At 41.8% G+C, this 24009-nt stretch overlaps 1 protein-coding gene across 1 annotated transcript; it reads left to right on the plus strand.

Moving 5' to 3' along the window:
• The first annotated feature begins 5 nt into the window (after nt 1-5).
• On the plus strand, nt 6-23866 carry CENPK (centromere protein K). Its single transcript, XM_063128012.1, has 10 exons — nt 6-198; nt 1506-1643; nt 2774-2830; nt 4816-4888; nt 10287-10333; nt 16000-16082; nt 16187-16285; nt 16496-16628; nt 18565-18618; nt 23484-23866. Exons 1-10 carry the CDS (start codon nt 196-198, stop codon nt 23640-23642), a joined length of 846 nt encoding a protein of 281 aa, XP_062984082.1. The 5' UTR covers nt 6-195; the 3' UTR covers nt 23643-23866.
• The last annotated feature ends 143 nt before the right edge of the window (nt 23867-24009 follow it).

Consider the following 24009-nt stretch of genomic DNA (forward strand, 5'->3'; position numbering starts at 1 on the left):
GACTAGCCTCTAGCTACACGGCGGGGCTCAGGCAGCGACGCACAGAGGCGCCCTCCCTGTAACCCTCGCGAGCAGCCAATGAGCGTTCAGCCCGCGCAGGTTTGGAAACGGGAGTGAAACGGCGGAGTTCCGCGCCTGCCCCCTCCGCCCACCGCGAGACGGAAGGGATAAAAGGAAGAAACGGGAAAGGCCGCCATGGTAATGTCGGGGGCGGGGGAGCGTGGCTGGTTCCTATGTCAGGCTGTGCCTCAGAGGTCTCCCCTTCCTTAAAGCCCTTGGGCAACCTTCCCCGAGCTGGCTGGGAGATGCTGGGAGTTGTAGTGCAACATCTGGAAAACACCCGGTTGGGGAAGGCTGCTCTAGGGCGGGGGTGGGCAAACTTGTCCTCCAGATGTTATGGACAACTCCCATCAGCCCTCATCATCGGCTTTGCTGGCTAGGGCTGATGGGAGTTGTACGCCAAAACATCTGGAGGAGCACAGGCTGCCCACCCCTGCTCTAGGGGAAAGAGAGTTGGAAGTGATGGTCGGAGCTGCCTGTGCTGGGTTTCCCCCAACCGTCCTACCTCCAGCTAATAGAATTGTATCTGAATGCCAGCTGCTGAGGAACAACAGCAGGGAAGAGCTATTTCTCTCATGTCCTGCTTTGGGCCTTTCCAGAGGCATCATACCTTTGGTCTGATTTAGCAGGCCTTTGCAATAGGAGCTAAAGCTATTGGAACTCTTGGCAAGCGCCAATATTTATAAAGGTATATAATCAGTACAGCCAAGTCCACCAACTGTGTCAAGCCCTGTGTTGTTGCCCCCCTTGACACCCACTCTTCTGTCCTTGAGATGGGAACTGTGAGGCCAAATCTAGCATGCAGGTTGCTAATCCTTACACAAAGATAACTGGATACCATGTCAGATAGGGCAGCTCCTGCCCTGCGCATCTTATTACTGTGTGTAGATGAGAAGATTTCAGTAGGTCTGACTTGCCATGCCATGGTGCTGTGGGAGGAAAAAAAGGGAGCTGTATTTGCTGAAAATTCCTTGTCCTCATTGCTGTTATATGCTCATGGAACTGATAACATTAATTGCTGCCTTGTTCTGACTAACACTGTGCCTATAAACAGCTACTTGTCAGGAAGGAATTCTATGATTGCGGTAAAGCTACACCTGTTGGATTTCTGCCTGTCACATGGCTCCAAAAAGTGTGGAGCTTCTGTCAAGAAAAAAAGGTAGCAGCTTTGTCAATTTAAATTTCCCATCTCCACAGTCATGTGAATACTGCTTTGAAATCAGAGATTTGGGTGAAATCCAAACCCACTGAAACTGATTGCACCATGCTGTTGAGTTCAGTGAAACAGTTTCCAGACCTTGAGGATTTGTTAATGCAATATAGAATATTCAGCCTGCTAAACCTGTTGCTAATGGAAACAGATTTTTAAATCAGTGATTTCAAGACAGTTCACAAAATTTTAAACAACGTATGCCAACAATAAATACAAATATTGTTATTCATAGGCTGAGAAATTTGCCAAGAACATGTCTTTGTACAGTCAGGATGTATCTCCAACAATCACCAGCACAGTACTAAATTCAGAAGATGCCAAAGAACAACTCTTACAAGAGTGTGAAGAAATATGGAAAGAAATGGAAGAGGTAATGGCAATTTATAGATAAATATTGATGCTGCAACTATGTATATTGATGTGTTTAGTGGACTTGCACTCATATATTTTTGATACTAATGTTACTTTTTATTCCTCCATTTGTCATGTTTGTACATGTGCCTAATTGAGCAGAAGAACTTGGAACATCATGTCTAGACAAAATAATATAAAATGTAAATAAAAGTAAAACTAATTTTTGAAATGATCACAGAGTTAGTTCTCACATATTTTACATATTTGTAGATACTACAATCTGGGGTCATCCCATGAAGCTGATTAGTGCGAGATTCAGGACAAATAAAAGGAAGTACTTCTTCACACAGCACATAGTTGAACTATGGAATTCACTACCACAAGATGTTATGACGGCCACCAATTTGGATGGCTTTAAAAGGGGATTGGATAAATTCCTGGGGGAGAAGCCTATCAATAGCTGCTGGCCCCGATGGCTATGTGCTGCCTCCAGTATCCGAAGCAGTAAGCCTATATACACCTGTTGCTGGGAAACATGGGTGGGAGAATGCTGTTGTACCGTGTCCTGCTTCATTGGTCCATGTGTGATGGCCATTGTGTGATCAGAGTGCTAGACTAGATGGACCCTTGGTCTGATCTAGCATGGCATTTCTTATGTTCTTATGTAATGGAATTTCATAGATTAAATATAGAAGTAAGTAAGGAATTTCTACTACAATATACCTGTCATGCTGGCAAAATATACAGGCGCAATTCTACTAATGAAAAACTTGGCAGAAAAAAATGAGAGTCAGAGGGTGCAATGAGGAATTTAAAGATGCTATATATACTCAAGAGAAAAAATAGATCAAAGATCATAATGTTAGGGACATTTTCCAAACCAGCATACTCAATTTTACTACTATGAGGCATAATCCAGCCAGAGTGAAGTGCTTTTAGGTTTCATCAGAAACAATTCAGCCCATGCTTTAACTCTTTAATTTAAATCACAGGAAACTCAGTGCATTTAACATGCGCTGAAATGTGTGTTTAATATTTAAGCTTCAACATTATAAATGGTAGAGGAATTTGACTGTTCTTTTGAAGTAAACAATAAATATAATGCAGGCTTGTACGTAATTTTCTCTCTTTCTCTTTTTAACCAAGTGTCAGAACAAATTAACACTTCAGGAAACAGAAATGCTTCCAGATTCCGATCCCAAGGTAAGGCTTGAATTTCAGAACTGACAGTGAAAATGTTTTCTGTTCATGGGGTATTGGGCTGAAGAGATTTCCTAGTTATGCATTTATATGTTTATTTAAATGTCTTGCCCACCTCATCCCAAAAGTGTAACAGTGGCTTAAAATATACCTACTCTGAATTGCACAATAAATAAAACTGGCAAACAACTTAGCTTTAACTACCAACAAAAAATAATGCTTCTAAAATATGCTAAAAGCCAATCTAGTTTAGCATTCTGTGGATATTAGATATTTCTGGGAAATCCACAAGCAGGGAATGAAAGCAGTATTCCCTCCTCCACCACCACCACCTTCACACTGGTAGGTGGAGCAGAGGTAACTTGTCACCCTCCACATGTTTTGGCCTATGTCAGCATAGCCAATGGCAGAGATGATGGGAGTTGTAGGCAGCCCTATCCAGTGAAATTTTAGAATGTTTTAAGGATGTTTTAATCATGTATGCTATGTTTTTAATCAGTTTTTAATGTGTTTTATATTCACTGTTGTTCCCCGCCTCGATCCAAGTGGAGAGGGGGGTTAAGAAATATATTATTATTATTATTATTATTATTATTATTATTATTATTATTACATCTGGAGGGTCACACGTTGCCCACCCCTGATGTAGAAGCATGTTGCCTCTGAACATGGAGACCCCATATAGCTATTATGACTAACAGCCATAGATAAAGTTGACATGCTAGTGCATGTAGTATCTGGTGCCTGTTAATGACATGGACCTATTCTCCGCAGTATCTGTTCTGACAAGCTTTTGCTTTCACTGCAGCAGCTAAAATTGTGCTGGAATTGTCTTTGTCTGTCTTTCTTTCCCCTCCGCCTCTCCCTGCACCTGATCTCATTGAGTGGAATCTTGGAGATGGGTGCTTGAAACGCAATCAAGTGTGTGGTGTGATATGGTTTCCCACTACATCATAAAATCTCTCCCTACCTATCCACCTCATTAAAAATCTTTCTGCTTCCAGAATTATGCTTCTTTGCTAACACAAGTTCTTTCCATTGCTAGATGTATGGGGCTGCTCCCATGGTCCTTACAATACTGCATTATCCTCCATGGATGTCACCAGTCTATAAAAGCACCATACAGGGGCTTTTCCATGCTGGGGTGTGTGTGCATAGCTCAGTGTGACAGAGCACATGCTTTGTGTGCTGAGGGTCTTAGTTTCGATCCCTGGGATCTCCAGGTAGGACAGGAAAAATATCTGCCTGAAACTCTGGAGAACTGCTACTGCCTGTCAGAATTGATAAGGCAATTTCCTATGTTTCAAATGCTGGAGCTCTAGTACTAATGGCTGCTGGTGCTGCTGCTGCCCCAGCTCCGGCACTGGGGAAAGTACTGAACCATAATGGGCCTCTTCAGAGAACACACTATTTATTTATTTATTTATTGCATTTATATACCGCCCCATAGCCTAAGCTCTCTGGGCAGTTCACAAAAACCATGGTTAAGCCGCTAAAGCTTTTGCAGCAAATGGTTAGTGAGTGTGTTTAAACCATGGTTATGTAGCTGCCATGGTTAGGAATGGTTCACACGCTAAGCCATAATGGCCCTGTTCAGAAGACACCTTAAACCACAGCTGGTTTAAATGCTTAACCACTGTAGCTTAGTGTGTCAACTGAACACGGTCACTATATACTTTTATGCCGTTCTATAATAGAGCATAGAGCTTTGCTAAACGTGACTATTCTGTTAGAGCAGCTTTCCCAAATGTGGTGCGCTCCAGATGTGTTGGACTACAACTCCTATTATCCAATGGCCATGCTGGCTAGAGATGATAGGAGTTGTAGTTCATTACATTTGGAGGGCATCAAGTTGAGGAAAACTGTACTAGAGGATGGGGGAATTCGGTTCAACATTCTAGTTTTGTGCTTCCAATGGTTAGTTTTTAATGTCTTTTATTTGAGAACTTTATGTAAGAGAACTTCTAAATATTTTCAATGTTCAACAGCTTTCATTGTTAATGAAGCGTTTGAAGGCTCTATCAGCAGAGTTTAACCAATGGCAGAAAAGAAAACCAGAAAGTAAGGCTTTTTATTTGAATATTTTAATAGAACTTTAAACCCAAAGTTTATGAAACCTTAAATGTTTGAACTGTGTAATATGGAATGTATAATAATTGGAATGTATAATAATTGTATTAATTAGTTATGTCACAGTTTCTGTCTGTCTTCTCTGTATTTTTCTAGACCTTTCCCCTCTGTTTTTTGAGCAACTTCATCCCTTAACTGCTCTTTATTTCTTCTGATTCTCCGATAAAATCCATTTTTCCCTATCTTTGGAAGAGATATGGCATATATTTTTCTTAACACTGAAGTAATACAGTAATCACTAACAGTCTATCAGAAATACTAAACTTTGGAAACATAAAGATTTCTTCCTTATATTTAATCTAACGTTACTTTAGTTTTGAAAACATCGGAACAACAATTGTGTTTATAATACCTTAGACATCACTTGCTTTTATATAATCTAAATAGCTAATATTTTATTCGCAATATAATTCCATGGTTTAGTGCTATTCACATTGCACTCAATGGATGTCCAGCCTTCTTTAGGCAGTGCCCAAAGGGCATTTCACATAATGGTCTATCCAAAAGAATTCTAACATTTGTTACATCACTTTCAATTCCTACCCTTACTGATGGGGAGACTAATCCTATGGTTCCTGGGTGAGCATCGCAGAGACCATAGGATGGCTCAGATTATGCTCTCTGAGGTCAGAGACAGCACTCTGACTTAAGAAGGGGGAGTTGGAGAGCCGCAGAGAGAACTGTGTACTAGCTTCCTCTACGGGGTTGGAAAATCAACCTCAGAAAGGAGAAAAACGGGGCATTCCGGTGGGCAGGAAGGGGAGGAGACCATAGAAGCCAGGATACGATTTATCCTGAATCTCCTTCCTTTCTCCTCTGAAGCAGCTTGCAAGATGGGCTCAAAATCATGTCTAGCGGGTGGGGTTGGGTGGGGGGAATCAGAGGACAGGGAGACCAAGATTGCTTCCACCACTCCTCCCACTCTGCTTCAGCCCAGCAGGGCGTAGGATTCTTGGAAGCCTCTGCAAAATTCAGAATACAAAGCAAAGCAGGATCAGTACTGGGCCGCAGAGTCCCTATAATGCAGTTCAAAATGTCCTTAGTTCTTATAAGGGACTGTCTTTATGGGACAGTATATGATGCTTTCCTATTAGTGGCTTCAGTATCGGTAGTCATTATCTTACAAACAAAATTACACTTGCAACCTGCCTTCCAGCAAAGAGCCCAGTGTGGCATGAATGGGCTTTTCAGGTGTTTTCCCATCTAGGTACCTGTCAGGCCTTGGACCTGTTTCAGGTTCAGAGATGATTTTATATTATGTGCCTTCAGAATGTTCTCTGAACTAAAGGCAAATGTGTCCATACTATACCCATGATGAAAATAATATGGATATTTTTCCAGGAATATTTAGTGGATTTTATTGACATAGAGCCTCGTGTGGCGCAGAGCGGTAAAGCAGCAGTTTCTGCAGCTGAAACTCTCCCCACGGCCTGAGTTCGATCCCAGCAGAAGCTGGTTTCAGGCAGCCAGCTCGGGTCGACTCAGCCTTCCATCCTCCCGAGGTCGGTAAAATGAGTACCCAGTTAGCTGGGGAAAAGGTAATAATGGCCGGGGAAGGCAACGGCAAACCACCCCGCGATAAGGCCTGCCAAGAAAACGTCAGCGAAAGCTGGCGTCCCTCCAAGAGTCAGTAATGACTCAGTGCCTTGCACGAGAGGTTCCTTTCCTTCCTTTCCTTTTTATTGACATATCTGGGTTGAACGGATGCTAATTCTTTCATATATTAAATTATTCTGCTGAAAGCTTAAATCTCTTGCGGGCATCATTGAAGTGCTGCCTCCATCTGTTACTCCATTCAGCCTCACATGTAAGCATTTTCCATTGTAGTTTTCAACAGAGTTTATTTCTGGCTCTGAAGTTTCCACCAAAAGGTTACATTTGCTTTAGGACTGTGCTTTCCTATATAATAGTTTCATGTATTAAATCTATAACCTGTCTTTGTACATTTCTGTGCGCTGCTTTTTCTGCTGTCAACATTTTATGAACCTTTTTTTTCAGCAGAAATAAAATAGGCTACAGCTGTGGGGCAGCTTGCTGAGAAATCCCTTAGAAATGGGCTGTTAGCAGTTTTCAGAGTGGCTAGGACTTCAGTAATGAAAGTCATTTGCGAGATGTTGTGCTGTTCAAAAGACTGCATTCCATAAGGATTTTCATGCGCTCTGTAGCAGGTTATCTATACTTATCTTACAACACACCACTTTAAATTCAAGCTATGCTATCCCATAGGGCAGCAGTTTTCAGAGGTTTTGATGTTTGGCAAATAAATTAGCATACCTGCCCCCGCCCCCCATGCCATTCCTGTCCTATCACAGTATCCCAAGTCCCCTGTCCTTCTGCCCTCAGCCAATAACAGGCCTCTTTCCCTTCAGCATGCAATCCCAGCTTCCCATGCAGCCCCATGAATCTAATGGGCATTTTATTTATTTTCTAATGATTTTGTTTTAGGCTCCTATACTTTGTGTGTTTTTCATATTCTATAATTGATGTTTATAAACATGTCAGCTATGTTTTAAACAAGTTATTCAAAGCTAAAACATACTTGAGCCTTTCCTTTGACAAAATAAAGAAAGCAGCCACATTCCTGCGTCTGTAATGCAGCAAAGAACCATCGAATGCCTTTATTTTGTCAGCGAAGATTTAGCCATCTGCCAAACTTCTTCAGGTTCAATAAGAATTTCCATACACAGATTTGCCCATTAAAGGTTCTTTAATTTGCTAAATGCGTGAACCGTGGGAAGTGTTTTGCTTAGGACTGGTTCTATATAGCAGCACTCTATTTATCTTGTGATTCTCCAGCTTCACTTTATCTTATTAATTTTGCAATTCAAAGAAACGCTGATGAATTTGAACGGGCACAAAAAGTTGCATCCTCTTTTTCTATCAGCATACCATCTTTCATGTTCTTTACGGTCTTTCCACAGATAGAAATGCTCAGTGTTTTTGTACCGTAACTTAAAGGGCCACCTGCTTCCACATGATCCTGCCTGCCCAGAGTGTGGAATGTGCTCACCTCAGGCCCTTTCTTTATTAACCTTTCATCCATTGGGGAAGACTGTCCCTTTTTTGGCATGGCATCCGTATTAATTCATGTTCCCTGAGTTGTTTTGTTTCTCACTGTTCTTCTTATTCTCTTCATGTTTTGCCTGCTACTCAAGTATTTTATTGCTTTAATCACATTCTTTTACTTTGCTATTTACTTTTACTGTGTATTTCTTGTTATACGCCACTTTGAAGGCTCCATGGGTGAAAATGTTATTTTTAATTTCAATAAATACATGGCATTTGCCCTGGTTACCATAAACATTCTGGGTTGTTTTGTACAGCTATGGGTGGGCCCCTCAAATTCCCATTGCTGTTTATGATGTACCAAATCTAAATGATTTAAAAAATCTCCTGCTGAAGCTAAGTTGTTTATCTTGTGTTCAGGTTTCAGAAGAATTATAAGAATTGCAGATGAATAATTGCAGATGTATTTGTGCTTTTAACCTGTTGGTTGTTTTATTATGGTTTTAATTTTTGTGAACCGCCCAGAGAGCTTCGGTTATTGGGCGGTATAAAAATGTAATAAATAAATAAATAAATTATAGCAGTAGGACCAATGAACATACAGTCAGGAAAAAAAGTTAAAGATAATTAGCTGAATTGCTTGAAATAATGCAGAGAATTAAGTTAAATTCAATGAGCTAAGATAATCAAAATATATGAATTTTGAATTATTATTGATCATTATCTTGATGAAGTGGACTTAAGAGATCAAGGTGCAAACAATCAGCTTCTTCGTATTCTAAATAGTTAAATATGCCATTGAATATAACTTAATGGAGGGAGAAATGAAATATTAATTGGTGGATTATTGCCTTACATGATAATATATTTTAAAAAGATAGAGAATCTTGTTAGTAAATGAAACCCAGGAAGCCAAGGGAAAACCATTTTTCAAAAGGGGAAGTATAAGGGGAAATAGCCTCTGGAGAACAGGTTATGCAGGTGTTTTTTAAAGATGAAGAAGGGATCTGGAGGAAGCTAATTTCAAACTTAGCTGTCCACCAAAGCAAAGGCTTAATGGCCAGATCCCCAATGAGCAGGAGATGCCTCCATTCAGACAGCCACCAGACTGAGATTACTAAAGGTGATCTTGAATATAGTTATACCCAGGAATGATAACAAGGGTTTGTCAAAGATGTTGCTTGGCCTAATCCACCCACCTGGACCCTTCCAAATGCTGGTGGGGAGAGGCTTCCTTTTGGCCCTTTTCCCTAATGGTGCTTGGCTTACCAGCATAATCGCTTAAACCAAAGAGGAAAGAAATTGAGGTACATTTCCCCCAACTGAGGAAGAACCTGCACTTCTCCTAGCAGCTTTTCACATTTGTTTAGAGAAAGCCACCACACAGTCTGAAGTGCTCTGTTCTGTGAGACCTTTACCCTGTAAGAGATGCCTACTGTTTTGCTAGGGCAGATGAGGCTCAGTGTTAAGGCAAAGTAAGGTGCAAGTCCAATAGTGAGAGTAAACAGGCACAGGTCAAGTATTACTTGTCAAGTATGTGATTTCTAGAAGAGTAATCTAAGGTGCAGCCAAGGTCCAACACAAGAGAGTAGTCAAGTGAAAAGCAATCCAAAAGCAGTCAGGCAGGACTCCAGGGTTCAGTAGCACAAAGGTCCAAACACAAAGCAAGGTTAGGAAAACAGGGAACTGAAGCAGATGTTGTTCCAACAGTGGCTAGACTGAAACTGAAGGTTTATCTAGCCAGAGCTTATAGAGCCCCACCCAGGGCTCAACTGCAGTTAGTTACAGGCCCTCTGTCAAAAGCCCTAAACCTGAGGGCCTTGCTGTCAAGGAATCCTCTTTTGTAGTTGAGCACTCCTTCTCAAAGGAACCCTGCTGGCCTGTCTCTTGAGGCAATGATGTTCTTAGGCTAGGTGGTCATCCAACCTCTGCCTCAGAGGTGGAAATCCCCTCCTCCTGTGGGAATGGACCTGCGGTCATGAGGGCACAAGCTCCCCCAGGTCTCCTGATATGGGTGGTTTGATGGCGTCATCCATCTCTGGAAGGATGGAAGGATTCCTCCCACAGGGGCATGTTGTGTTGTGCCTCTTATGATTTGAGAGGCAAAAAGATGCTGTGAGACATCTGTGGGTATTTTTGTTCAACTAATTTTCCATATGCATGAACAATATATAGAAGTATGTTTTTAATTGGACAAACAATGTAGTGACTAATGCTGGGAAAAGAAATGTAATTGTTTCAGTCAAACTAATGAGATACATTGCTAAGAAACTGTTATTTCAAAATGTGTTCTATTCATTTAGCAACGTGTTCTATTTTTCAGTAATGACTGCGAATCCAGATGTTCTGGTAGCCTTAGGAAGAGACCAGGTATGTCTATTAAATGATGAGTTTGTCATAAACGTATCCATTTTAGGCATAAATATTTACACATACAACTAGTTTTCCTTAAGACGTACTTGGTGATATTGAAAATCCTCTGCTTCTATTGCCTGAACTAGGGTCACAGTACACACTGGCTATTGTCACTAAAGCACTTAGGATGGAATAACTGGAGTTTAGATGCATTGATCTAAAAGGTATGATTAAGACTAAATTCAAGCTGAAGCTGACTTCCTCTACATCTGGGGCAGGATTCCGCCCCCTGCCCCGGGGAGTAGGCAGATCACTTTCTGACTCAATTCCCAGGGACCAGACAAATCTCTCCATTCCTTTCTCTATGCAGAGGAAGGGGAAGTCCCCTGCTCACCTCCCCCTCCCCCTCCCCCCCCCCCCCCCCCGCCGGCAAGTGGTAGAGAAAGGTGGCTTTTATGAAGTGCAGGGAGAAGGGGGGTGGCAGGAGGGAACCTCTCAGGCCTGGATTCAGCCTGTGGGCCAGAAGATCCTCACCCCCTCAGTAGACACTAGAGCATTGCAGGAGACAAGTAAAAGTAAATCCTATGATCGTATTCTGCCTGCACAATAACGTGCTCAAGAGGAAGCAAGAAAACTGCTATCAAATTTACCTGTAATAGCAGTGCTCAATCTTTAATGTTAGTGCTCATGAAAGTGTTTGTGGACCTGAACTAGCCACTATTTTAATTCCACTCCGTGCTTTGGCTCCAGCACAACTATTGTGGCACAATCAGTTTCTTATTTATTTATTTATTTATTTATTTATTACATTTTTATACCTCCCAATAGCCGAAGCTCTCTGGGCGGTTCACAAAAATTAAAACCACAAAAAACATCCAACAGGTTAAAAACACAATTACGATATACAGTATAAAAAGCGCAACCAGAATAAAACCACACAGCAAAGTTGATTATAAGATTAAAATACAGAGTTAAAACAGTAAAATTTAAATTTAAGTTAAAATTAAGTGTTAAAATACTGAGTGAATAAAAAGGTCTTCAGCTGGCGACGAAAGGAGTACAGTGTAGGCGCCAGGCGGACCTCTCTGGGGAGCTCATTCCACAACCGGGGTGCCACAACGGAGAAAGCCCTCCTCCTAGTAGCCACCTGCCTCACTTCCTTTGGCAGGGGCTCACGGAGAAGGGCCCCTGTAGATGATCTTAAGGTCCGGGTAGGTACATATGGGAGGAGGCGTTCTTTCAGATAACCTGGCCCCAAACCGTTTAGGGCTTTAAATGTCAATACCAGCACTTTGAATCGGGCCCGGACCTGGACTGGCAGCCAGTGAAGCTGGAAAAGGACTGGCGTAATGTGATCTCCCCGGCCAGTCCCTGTTAGTAAACAGGCTGCCCTATTTTGTACCAGCTGAAGCTTCCGGACCGTTTTCAAAGGCAGCCCCACGTATAACGCATTGCAGTAATCCAAGCGAGAGGTTATCAGAGCATGGATAACTGTAGCTAGGCTATCTCTGTCCAGTTAAGGGCGTAGTTGGTATATCAGCCTAAGCTGATAAAAGATGCTCTTTGCCACTGAGTTCACCTGTGCCTCAAGTGACAGTTCTGGATCTAAGAGCACCCCCAAACTACGGACCCGATCCTTTAGGGAGAGTGCAACCCCGTCCAGAACAGGGCAAACATCACCTCGCCAGACAGATGAACCACCCGCTAACAGTACCTCCGTCTTGTCTGGATTGAGTCTCAGTTTGTTAGCCCTCATCCAGTTCATTACCGTGCTCAGGCACTGGTTCAGAACAGTCACTGCCTCACCTGGGTTTGATGAAAAGGAAAGGTAGAGCTGGGTATCATCCGCATATTGATGACACCTCAGTCCACATCTCCGGATAATCTCCCCCAGCGGCTTCATGTATATGTTAAACAGCATAGGGGATAAGATAGAGCCCTGTGGAACCCCATGGCTTAGGAGCCATGGCAAAGAGCAATAACCCCCCAGCACCACCTTCTGGAATCGGCCATCCAAGTAGGAGCGGAACCACTGCAACACAGTGCCTCCAACTCCCAGCTCAGACAACCTATCCAGAAGGATACCATGGTCGATGGTATCGAAGGCCGCTGAGAGGTCCAGGAGAATCAACAGGGTCGCACTCCCCCTGTCTCTCTCCCGACAGGTCATCCCACAGGGCGACCAAGGCAGTTTCCGTTCCAAAACCAGGCCTGAAACCCGATTGAAATGGATCTAGATAATCTGTTTCATTCAAGAGTACCTGGAGTTGTCCTGCAACCACCCGCTCAAGCACCTTGCCCAGGAAAGGGATATTAGCCACCGGCCTGTAGTTGTTAACATCCTCCGGGTCCAGATTAGGCTTCTTCAGGAGTGGTCTAATTACCGCCTCTTTTAAAGAGGCCGGCACCACTCCTTCTCTCAAGGAGGCATTTACAACCTCCTGGACCCAGCCGGCGATCCCCTCCCTATTTGATGTAATGAGCCACGAGGGGCAAGGGTCAAGCACACAGGTGGTCGACCGGACTTGGCCAAGCACCTTGTCCACATCCTCGGGCCTCAATAACTGAAACTCATCCAATAAAACTGAACCGGACGGCGCTCTGAACGCCTCTACTAGTGGAGCTGCATTAAGTGTGGTGTCCAATTCATGACGAATCTGAGCGACTTTATCTTCAAAGTGCCGTGCAAACTCGTCACAGCGTGCTACCGAGGGAATGTTTCTTGGCTGTCATGAAGGATAAATTGCGATGCTAGTGAAGTCAATGGGCTTTTGCCATTGCTATGCTGAAATTTACCCAAATTTACCCAAAGTCAGGCCTGTACAACTTGTGGGCCGTCAAGCTGAACGCAGATCATCAACCATGACAACTCTCCTGCCCCATGTAGGCAGGAAAAACTGGTACTAGTGGCCTCTGACCATATGTAGGTGGTGGATTGCATTCACCTTGGGTGGAGTCAAGGCTTGGCTAAACTGGTAAAGATATTATAAATAAAATAGTCTATAAAAACTCCAATGTTTTATAGAAATAGCATCTGCAAATATTACTCTTTTGAATTCTTCCAGACTTAGAGCTAGCAAGCAAACCTAGAATGTGTTAGTGGTAGGATTTCAACATATTTGTCAAAGAACTGCTATGCAACATTACCTGGGAAGATTCTTGTGGTTCCTCTGCTAAAATAAGCAATTATACCATAGCTAAAAATGAAATCACATTTACATTATAAAGTTTTTGTTTTAAAATAACTTTTTTACTTTCCTTGCTCTGGATTTGGTTACATCCCAACAGTTTTCTTTAACCTCTTATTAGAAAGGTCATGGGAGAAGACCTAGTAATACATTTTTTGTTTCAACAAAATGATTGGCTAACATCTTTCCTTTGAGGAAATGTCATACCTCCTATATCATGTTGAGTTTGACATTCTGTTTTGTGGCCAATTTAGCTGAAAATCTCAAATTCTCGTAATTCGTGTGTGTATGTAAAACCGATTCCACACACACACAGCATTTATTCTTAACATGAACATATATTTGAAATTGTATAAGAGTCATATAATCATAATATGCCTAATTAATTTTTTTGATAAATTTTAGATACAGTGTTCTGCTAATCCTACATCAACTGAAGGGACAGATGCTCTTATTTGCTGATCGTTCCGCATGGCCCTAGGAATTAGGTTCTCTTGGTACATGGAACATTTATTTATTTGAGATTTTTATGCTGCTTTTCAGAACTAAAATTCCTCCCAGTGCAGCTCACTATCAAAATATAAACAAAAGGAATACAGTAAAGCAACGCATCATTGATATCCAATCACTAAAATAACAAATATTTGATTTTTTTTAATCTAAAGGGCAGCATAAAACATACCATAATAGCCATACTATCACAAAACACACTAGAAACAATTAAAACCAGAACTAATAATAATAATAATAATAATAATAATAATAATAATAATAAAGCCAACTCTAGATTGAAGTAAAACGGAAAGCACCAGAAGTATCCCTCAAGGGATAGAGTTCCACAGATAAGGGGCCCACCACTGAAAAGGCCCTGTCTTGTGTTCTGGCCATTTTCCTACTGGCGGATCTGCAAGCAGGACGGCTGTGGCCAATTTCAAGACCCAGGGAGGCTTATATGTGTACAAATGATCCATCAAATAACCTGGTCCCAAAACATTTAGGACTGTAAAGATCAAAACCACTGCTTCAAATCGGGCTTCAAAGTGAATAGGCAGCCAGTGCAGCTAATGTAATATTGGAGTGATATACTCCAAACTAGCTCTCACAAGCATTCAAACACCTACGTTCTGCATTAGCTGAAGTTTCTGAACCACCTTCAAATTCGGCTCCATGTGGAATGCATTACAATACTCTAGTCTGGATGTGTCCGGGGCATGAGTAACTGAGGCAAGATCAGTCAACTCTAGATAGAGTCACAAGTGATATATCAGCCTAAGCTGATAAAAGGGCCTCGTAGGGCAGCTTTTAATATCAAAGAGCAAGTATCTAGAGAACAGGTGGAAGGCCTCAATCTTCCAAGCAGCAGGTCCATATCTTTGGATTGCACAAGCTGAAATTTCTCCAGATAATCTGACAAGAAGGTGTCCTAGCTGCAGCCATCTCTGACTGTGTCATAACTACAGTATGTAAGTTGGTACATGTGCAAACAGTTACAACACAAACAGATCACAGCAGGCCTCTGAAGGCTCTTATCAGCTGACCCCAAAGCCTTCATAACTCAAAAAAACTTCTGTTAGTCAGCACTGTGCAGTTTCAATAATGGCAGTGAAGTAAGATTTCTTCACTGTCATCATCATCATCATTATCGCAGAATAAACCCTATAATGATTTCTCACCTATCTTTCATCATACTGGTCATGAGTCTTCTGCCACTTGTGCTCTAGCAGTTGAACCAATCATTTTGTTGCCTGCAGCTCTCCAGAATGCCAGGAGGCTGACAAGGTTTTATAGTTAGGCTCAGAAGCAATTGTATTGTTAGTCATCTCCCTATCCCAGAGAGAGATGAGGGCCTTGGTACGATTGCTAGCTACAAGCAACTCCTCCAGAGACCTCAAAAAACCATCTAAAATATAGGGTCTGTTCAGACAACACACTAAACCAAGCTTAGGCTGCTAATCCTTTTGCAGCAAATGGTTATGGAGAGTGTTTAAACAGTGGTTATGCAGCCACTATGGTTAGGAACGGTTCACCCAACACACTGGGCCTGTCCAGATGACACTTCAGTCTCTGTGGTTAGCAAAACTGTGGTTCTCTGGGGTCAGCACTAACCACAAGCCGTGCTGTTGCACACAACACTTTAAGCCATGGTTAGAGCTGCTAACACTGCTGCAGATGGTCTGACTGTGGTTAGAGATCGTGCAGGGTTTAGCAAAACACATTGCACAAGACACCTTAAACTCTGCTGCTTAACCAAAAGCCTTAACCAGCATGGTTTAAGGTGTCTTCTAAACAGGCCTACTAAGTCATGGTCCATATGACATGCTAAGCCATAATGTTTAGCTCAAAATGCTTAACCACTGTGGTTTAGTGTATCATCTGAACAGGGTCATAGTTTTTAAGAATAAGGTATACACATACGCAAAAGCAAAGGTACTGCTTTTGATAGCACAGTAGCAAAGACTTACATTTCTATAAAACACATATTTTTCTTTTCAGCTGCAGAAATTAGACTACGATCTTGAAATGGTGCTGTCAACAATTCATGCAAAGAACAAAAAACTGAAGCAAGACTTACTAAGGTATATATTATGCTGTATCAAGCACTGTCATAGAACTGTTTCTGCAGATTTATAAAATATGAATTCTCTGTTTTGTCTATTATTTTCCCCACTTCGATTCAAAGGGAACAGAAATGGTTAGAAGAACAGCAACAGCTAATAGATTGTCTCAATCAAACAGAGAAAGAAATCGGCAATCAGGTCGTACAGTTTTCTGAGAAACGGTATTTATGCTCTTTTGGGGTTTTTTTTAGAGGTGGAACTAGGGAAAGTGGAATCATTAGAAGAAATAGCTTGTTTGGTGTAAATAAAAACAATAACGAGGTTTTGGTTTTTGCAAGTTGGTATAATAGTACGATGATCACTATGGTGTTAGAACTCTTTTATATTAAAAAAAAGTCATTACAAGTAAGCTTTGCTTTTTTACATCTTAGAGCCTTTCAAGAACTGAAAAGTAAAATGATGAAAATAAAAGCCTATAAGGACGGGATTTTGAATGCTCTGGGGGAGTTCCTTGAAGAACATTTTCCTCTCCCTGAGGAGAGCGGAACTGCAAAAAAGAAAAGAGTATGATTGTTTTCATTTTCGTATTAAGTCAAGTAGTGTTTTTCCCTTGATGTTCATTCAGTGCATAGATGAAAATGCTATAAACATCCCCAAATCGTAGTTGAAATATCATTCCTTTCATTCTGCTTCATTCCCTTCATTCTACTCATCCTACCTGCTGTTCAAAGCCCTGCTGTTACTAACTGTACTCACACCACTCCTAAGCCAACTTCAATCTCTGAACCTGTTTCTCCCATTCTAATTTTTCCTCACTGAATTGCCCACATTCTGTAGCCCTGTTGTCATCTTAGCTTTCTTGTTTTCGGTTCTCTCTGCCTTTCGCCTACGTGCTGCCAGTCTCTCTCCTCCTTAAATCTTGCAGGCCATGGGAACTGGTCCTTGTGCTCACCCGTCTTGCAGCTGTTGCCGGAAGTCATTTCCACCAGCAGCTTCAAACACAGGTCTATTGCTTTCCCAGTTAGGATTGAGGACCCAGTGCTTGCTATGCCCCCTGGTGGCCATAGTTGGCAAAGTTACTGGAGACATCCCCTCTAAGTCTTGCGGTATGAGATTTTCTACCTAATGATGAAGGCCAAGTTTAAAGCTTTTGAGGATTCAAACAGCTGTAGATTTTCATGCCTGAGACAAGCCTTTTGAAAGTTTGGTTTCTATAGTATTTTAAGAAAATATGGCAATTATAGTTGGACAAAATACATTCTGAATATTAATCTCTTAAATATTTGGATATTTGCCTCTTCTAAGTGGTACAGTCTTCTTTACTAAGCTATAACTTGCGTGACTGTGCTGGAAATGTGCAGGTACATTAATATTTTCTTTGCAAAATGAATTTTAAGCGATGTAAAATCAGTTGTGTACAAAGAATTTAGAAGTTGTGAAGATAATAATGGGGAGAAATAGGACCCTGACTGCACATTGAGCTGGATCCCGCTCTCTCGTGAGTGAAAGTCTGCTTGTCCAACAGGATTTCCTCATCCCCACCCACCCTGTAGCCCCCTCCTCACTGCAGGCGCCACAAATCAAAGATGGAAGAGGGAAATGCATTTTCCCTAGCTAGCGAAACACCACCATTAGATACAGTGCATTACATATATTCCCCCACCCGAACATTAACTCCAGCCAACTGCTCATACTTTTTCAAATGATCACCCATGTCCATCGTAACAAAAAGCTTACTATTTTTCAGTGACAACCAAAATTCTCTAAATTTGGGAACACCAAGTACTCCCAAACTGAATTGAATGCTAAATGCTACTGGTTAGGATGACCATATGAAAAGGAGGACAGGGCTCCTGTATCTTTAACAGCTGCATAGAAAAGGGAATTTCAGCAGGTGCTATTTGTATATATGGAGAACCTGGTGAAATTCCCTCTTCATCACAACAGTTAAAGCTGCAGGAGCTATACTAGAGTGACCAAATTTAAAAGAGGGCATTTGTATATATTCTCCATATATACAAATGACACCTGCTGAAATTCCCTTTTCTGTGCAACTGTTAAAGATACAGGAGCCCTGTCCTCCTTTTCATATGGTCACCCTAAGTACTACTGGTACATACATGGATCACACCCTACATTGTGGTGTTTGTATTTTGTAATGTTATACTGTAACATCCTGATCCAGTTAAGTCTGGGTTGGTAAGCAGACTTCTGCATGTTTGACTTGTTGGATCAGGAATTAGGAATGTAAATCAGAAGATGGTCATTTGAATGAGGATGCCATCTATTCTATTGTATCACTTTAAATGGGGCCCGTGTTTGAATGCTCATTAATACCGAGATTGTCACAAATACTCATGCATAAATCCCTTTTTCAAGCTCATAAGAAAAGAAATGCATTCGAAATATGAATGAGTTCACGACTGTTTATTTTACTTTATTTGTGAATATGCATTCTTCAGTGTGAAATTGAACTTTACTTGTCTTTTGCTTCCTGCAGCATTTGTCTGAAGAGCCAAATGTACAGCTAATAACATTACATGAAATCTTAGAGGTAAGAGGCCCTACCTGAGGGTTCCTGATCAACAGCTGGTGGGCCAGTGTGTAAACAGAGTGCTGGAATAGATGGACCCTTGATCTGATCCTACATGGCTCTTCTTATGTTCTTAAGACGGTGTGTGTGTGTGTGTTTGCTGCAGTTCAAGACTGGAACAGGAATGGGTCTGGGTGGGGGGAATAAATACTCCAGGGATTAGTGGATGGTTTGGAATGATAAGTCCCTCCTCCTAGAGTCTAGAGGTTTTCATACCCAAAGTGGGTTACTACTCCAAGCAGTCATGCTTGCCTTTCATTCAGAGACTTGTTAGGCTTCTGTCTTATTTCATATTAGAAAAATATTTAATTTCTTTGACTAAAATATTACTTCTTTTGTTTACCATTTAAATAGTGCCATTTATGTGCATGGGGCCTTGTAGGAGCAAGGGATAAACAGGAAGAATACACAGTTACTTCCCTTACACATGCTTAGGCTTAGTTACAGTAGGATGTTGTGACTTGGGGGTCGTGCCAAAGGCTAATATTGAGGAAGGACGAGCGGTGGCATCATGTAAACGTCCTGGGAGGCAGTTCCATGCATAAGAGACAGAAATGGAGAAAGGGTGGAATCATTGGAGAGCCAGTGTGGTGGACTGGTTAGAGTGTTGAACTGGGACTGGAGAGACTCGGGTTCAGATTCCCACTCAGCCATGAAGCTCACTGGTTGGTTTTGGGCCAGTCACTGACTCTCAGCCTAACCTAACCCCCAGGGTTGTTGTGAGGAGGGGATGAAGAGGAGGACACCGGATTGGATCCAATGGATCCCTTGCATGGGTGGTGCCTCCCAATGGCGGTCGCAATGTAATGCTTCTGGGGGGAAATGCCCAAAACAAGCGAAAACACTTGCTTCTGGAAGGGGCCCAACCTGCTGCTTCCAGAAACGAGTGCTTCCCCCCTCCTCCGGAAGTGCTACATCATGGCCACCAGTGGGAGGGGCTGCCGGTGAGCATGGGCCACCCACGCAAGGGACCTATTGAATGCAACCCCATCTGAGCTGCTTTGGGTTCTTTGCAAAAGGAAAAAAAGGTGGGATATAAATGTAATAAATAAGTAAATGGGATCAGGAATCTTTCAGATGGCTCAGGGTGATGGAGGTAGAGAAGTGAAGGTCACAGGCGGGGACGAATTGGGATATAAAAGCAGAAAGATGGTACGGAGGGGAACTATGGAGGGCTTTAAAAGTAAGGCCAAGAACATTGTGCCGGATCTAAAAGCGAGCTAAAAGTAAATGATGAATTGCATACAGTATACGTGCTGTTTATTTGAAAGGTTGTGTCAGGTATATCCAGAACCACTGGATAGTCACAGTCACATCTTTGTAGTGCAGCTTTAAGGATAAGCTACTGTACTGCACCCTGCGGGGGCTGCCCTAGATGTTTGGAACGTTCAGCTGGCCCACGTCCTTGCAGCTTTGCTTCGAGGCAGCAGTTGTGGGGTTTAGCCAGCAGCCAATGCTGAATCAGCTGCCCAGCCTCTAGCACAGCCACTGCAGCCGCACTGCCGAAATTTGGCAGCAGCAGCAAAAAATTGCAGTTTCAACTGTGATAGAGGCTGAAAAGGAATGAATTTACCTTGAAAACAACGACTTTTTTCCCACTGGTGTGGCAGTAGCAAGAATTTGAGCCTGCTGAGGGGTGGGTGGGGGTGGAGGTGGGGGCTGAATGGCTCTCAGACTTGCCCAAGTTATCCACCCTATAAGCCTTCTGGAATCAATTCCTGTGGCTATTTATGACCTCTAGACGTCTAAATGGACTGGGCCCAATATACATGAGAGACTGTTTTCCATCTTACGTTTCCTCATGATCTCTAACGCAGGTTCTACATGCTGCATTTTGTACTTGAGTACAGACACCTGAATACAAAATCAGTTTTTGCCTGGTCACTAGCAAAGAGCAGCAGTCTGAGGAGTTAGATTTATCCTAAATAGGGATAAATGGTGACAATGAGTTAAACTCGCCAACAGTAGCTGGAGAACAAAGTTGTTCGCAATCCCTGGCTGCATTTGCATTGAGTCAGGAAGGAGAGGTTGGGCCTGGTGCTTCTCAGAGCAGAAGCAGAAAAACAAGGCTGTTTGCAGTGTAAATGTGCATTGGGTCTGTTTGTGTAACTAACAGCCACTTTTATCTTTCAAATATGTGGAAATAGATTCTCCACATTTTAGACACATGTGCTCATCTCAACTGATGGTCTCTGTATTTTATCTTCAGCTACCAAGCCCACCCATAAGGAGGAATTCTAAAGTAGCAATGTGGAATTCCTGCAACAACAAAAAATTTAAGTAAATGTTGTGATGCCTATGGGCATGTCTACATGGAACTTTTATCTCGAGTTTGTCCCTAGGTCGTCCCTGTGCGGCCACATGATGCACAGGGGCAACCAAGGACAACCCCTCCATTTTCCCGGGATAACTGGTTCCCCAGTTATCCCGATTTTTCCTGTGGTCCCAAGACCATGGGAGGTGTAGGTGCCCATCCTGCCTGGTGCCTGCTTACTCATGAGTAAGCGCAGCACCAAAAATAGGCACAGAGCCACGTGACTCTATGCCCATCAGGGGAGAAGGTGGCAGCAATTTTGCCACCCCTAGGATGGCAGGGAGTGACTTTGGGGGCCAATTTGGCGGGGTGTGTGTGTTTATTTTTGTTTTTCTAACTTTTCATTGGAGCGGGGCCTCGTTCTTGCGTGACTGGCCCCGCTGCTTCAAAAAAAAAATAAAAAAAATGGCGGCTGCAATGTCTTGCTTCCTCCCTTGACGTCGCCGTGTGTGAATCCAGGAGGAGGATCTTGCGATCAGCATATCGTGAGATCCTCTCCCCACCCTCCCTAGGTGTAGACATGTCTTACATTAATTGGGATCTGATGTAGCATGTTTTAACAGGCTTCAGTCCTATACACACTTACCTAGGAGTAAGTCCTATTGGATTCAGTGGGACGTACTTCTGAGTTGACATACATAGGCTTGCACTGTTTTTTTAGTAAATAATACTGAAAAGGTACTTCATGTTAACTTGAACATGTTGCAAAATTTCATCCCTCCCCCCACCACCTGGAGCCAAAGTACTTCACTTGAAATACATGATTAGATGAAAGAACATTCAGTAAAGTACACCTATCTTGTGCTTGTTTAGACAGAAAAAAGTATTTTCTGTCTAAACCTTTCTTGTCTAAACGTGCATTTTATTGACCCCTTAATGTGGTTTAAACACCATACACAAACAATTTCAAAAATTTCCATGGAAATTGTTTTTGTTTGCATACTTTTCAGTATCTTTTAAAAAAATTACAACTCAATACCAAACTCCACTGTATGTTGTTTAAATTTTAAGGAAAAAATGAAGGTGTTAAAAAGGAGTTGTGCATGATTGATTGACATTTATGAGTGCTTCCTAATGATAGTCATCTGGAAAAAGTTAATTACAACTTTGAAACTGTTCGATTTGACTGCTCTTATATCTATTCATTTGTGTTTCTAATTGATTTTATGAAATAGATGGATCTTTGGAAATGAAACATTTTCCATGAAAAAGTACGGTAAAATATAACGGGAATTTTTTTCCTCCCCACGTTGTTAAGCTAAAGACTGAATGGCTAGCCCTTTTGAGTCTGTCATACAGTTTGTGAAAAGTTGAATCCAGACTTATGCTTACAGTAGACCCATTGAAATCAATGGGACTTAAGTTAGACATGATGGGCAGAGCAATTGTGTGGTCCATAGGAGAGTGTCTGAGGGACCATAGGATATGTCGGATTCCCCCTCCCAAGGCCATGGACACTCCTATAACTTTGGGAGGGGGAAACCCAACATCCCGACTTTTCTCTGGCCCTGCTCCCTCGAAGCCGCTGAAGAAAGCCCTGCAGAAGATGCTCTTCCAAGGTCAATGTTGCCATCAGCAGAACTCAGGCAGGGCAAGAAGGGAGCGGGACAGTAGGAAGGGCCAGGATCCACAGGATACAACAGCCTCTCCATAATCTCCATACCCAGGGCCAGTAAATCAGCTAGACGGGCTTAGAGGCCCATCTAGATGAAATTGTGTTTTTCCCCCCTAAAAACAGGAAGCAAAATCGTTTCTGTCCTCCTCCTGCCTTGCCCAGCTCTCAGAGCCCTCTATCAACCGAGTAATCCATAATCTTAATGATTTCAGTGGGCCTACTTAATGCATGACTAAATCTGGATCCATCCCTAAGTTAAGAATATAAAATATATATTTTATAACAGTACTTTAATCTGCAATCCTATACCCACTTACCTGGAAGTAAGCCTTATTGAACTCAATGGGACTTACATCTGAATAGGAGTATAGGAGTTATTAGTTATTTATTAAATAACTAATAAATTAAAACACCCAGATAATACTTCTTGCATAAAGTATATGTTTTATATATTAAAAAAATCCAACCTAATGCTTCTCTGAAGTACTTTGATGTAATTTGAACAGCTGTGTATTTTTGTGTAAGAGGTGTTGGCAATTTAGAAATTCAAGTGTGAATGTGTTATTTTTCAATTTAAGTATCGTAATGAGAGAGAGCATATAGGTTATATATACTGTCACAGGCTCCGTTCCTCCATTTAAAAGTGCGGAGGAGGGTATCTGCAGCAGCATCCTGTGGTGTCCCAGATGCTGTCTAGGATTGCTCTCTAATTCTTTAAAAATAAGAAACTTGAATCAACTTTCATTTTGAATCCAATAATTTTTAGTTTGAAGCCAACTAGTAGAAGCTTCTTTCAATCATCTTTATATTTTTTGTAAGTTCTTACTACATTTATCCCAATTTCAAACTGACAGATCAAAGCTAACTTTATATTCTAAATCTTATTCTTGTTTCCAGAGCCTTATCAGTAGACTCATAGACACACCGCATGATCCATATATAACTATCAGCGCTTCATTTTGGTCACCTTATATTGAACTTCTGCTTCGCTACGGAATTGGATTAAGACATCCTGAAGATCCAAACAGAATTCGTCTAGAAAATTTTCACCAATAGCAAGATGTATTAAGGCAGAGCTACCACCTGCTCAGTAAAATAAAGTTAACTAGAGAGAATAGAAATGTTTTTCTCTGCCTGAAAAGAGAATATGAATTACTGATGTTTCATGTCTTTCATGCAGGTTCTTACAAAGTTTCCATAAAGTAGGATCTAAAGAACTGTATTTTAGTGTGAGATAGTGACAATTCCTTCTAATGTTACTTTTACTATTAGTAAATAATGCTTGATTCTGAAAGCTATTCAGATTGTTAATATAAGGGATTTGCTCAAATTAAAGGATTGTTTTAGACCAATGGTTCACTCTGCAGTTTCTATTCAATTTTGCTACCACCAGCTGTTGGACTACAGCATGGGCTTAAAAGAA

This window comes from Elgaria multicarinata, chromosome 6 (assembly GCF_023053635.1).
Source record: "Elgaria multicarinata webbii isolate HBS135686 ecotype San Diego chromosome 6, rElgMul1.1.pri, whole genome shotgun sequence".
Taxonomy (NCBI): Eukaryota; Metazoa; Chordata; class Lepidosauria; order Squamata; family Anguidae; genus Elgaria; species Elgaria multicarinata.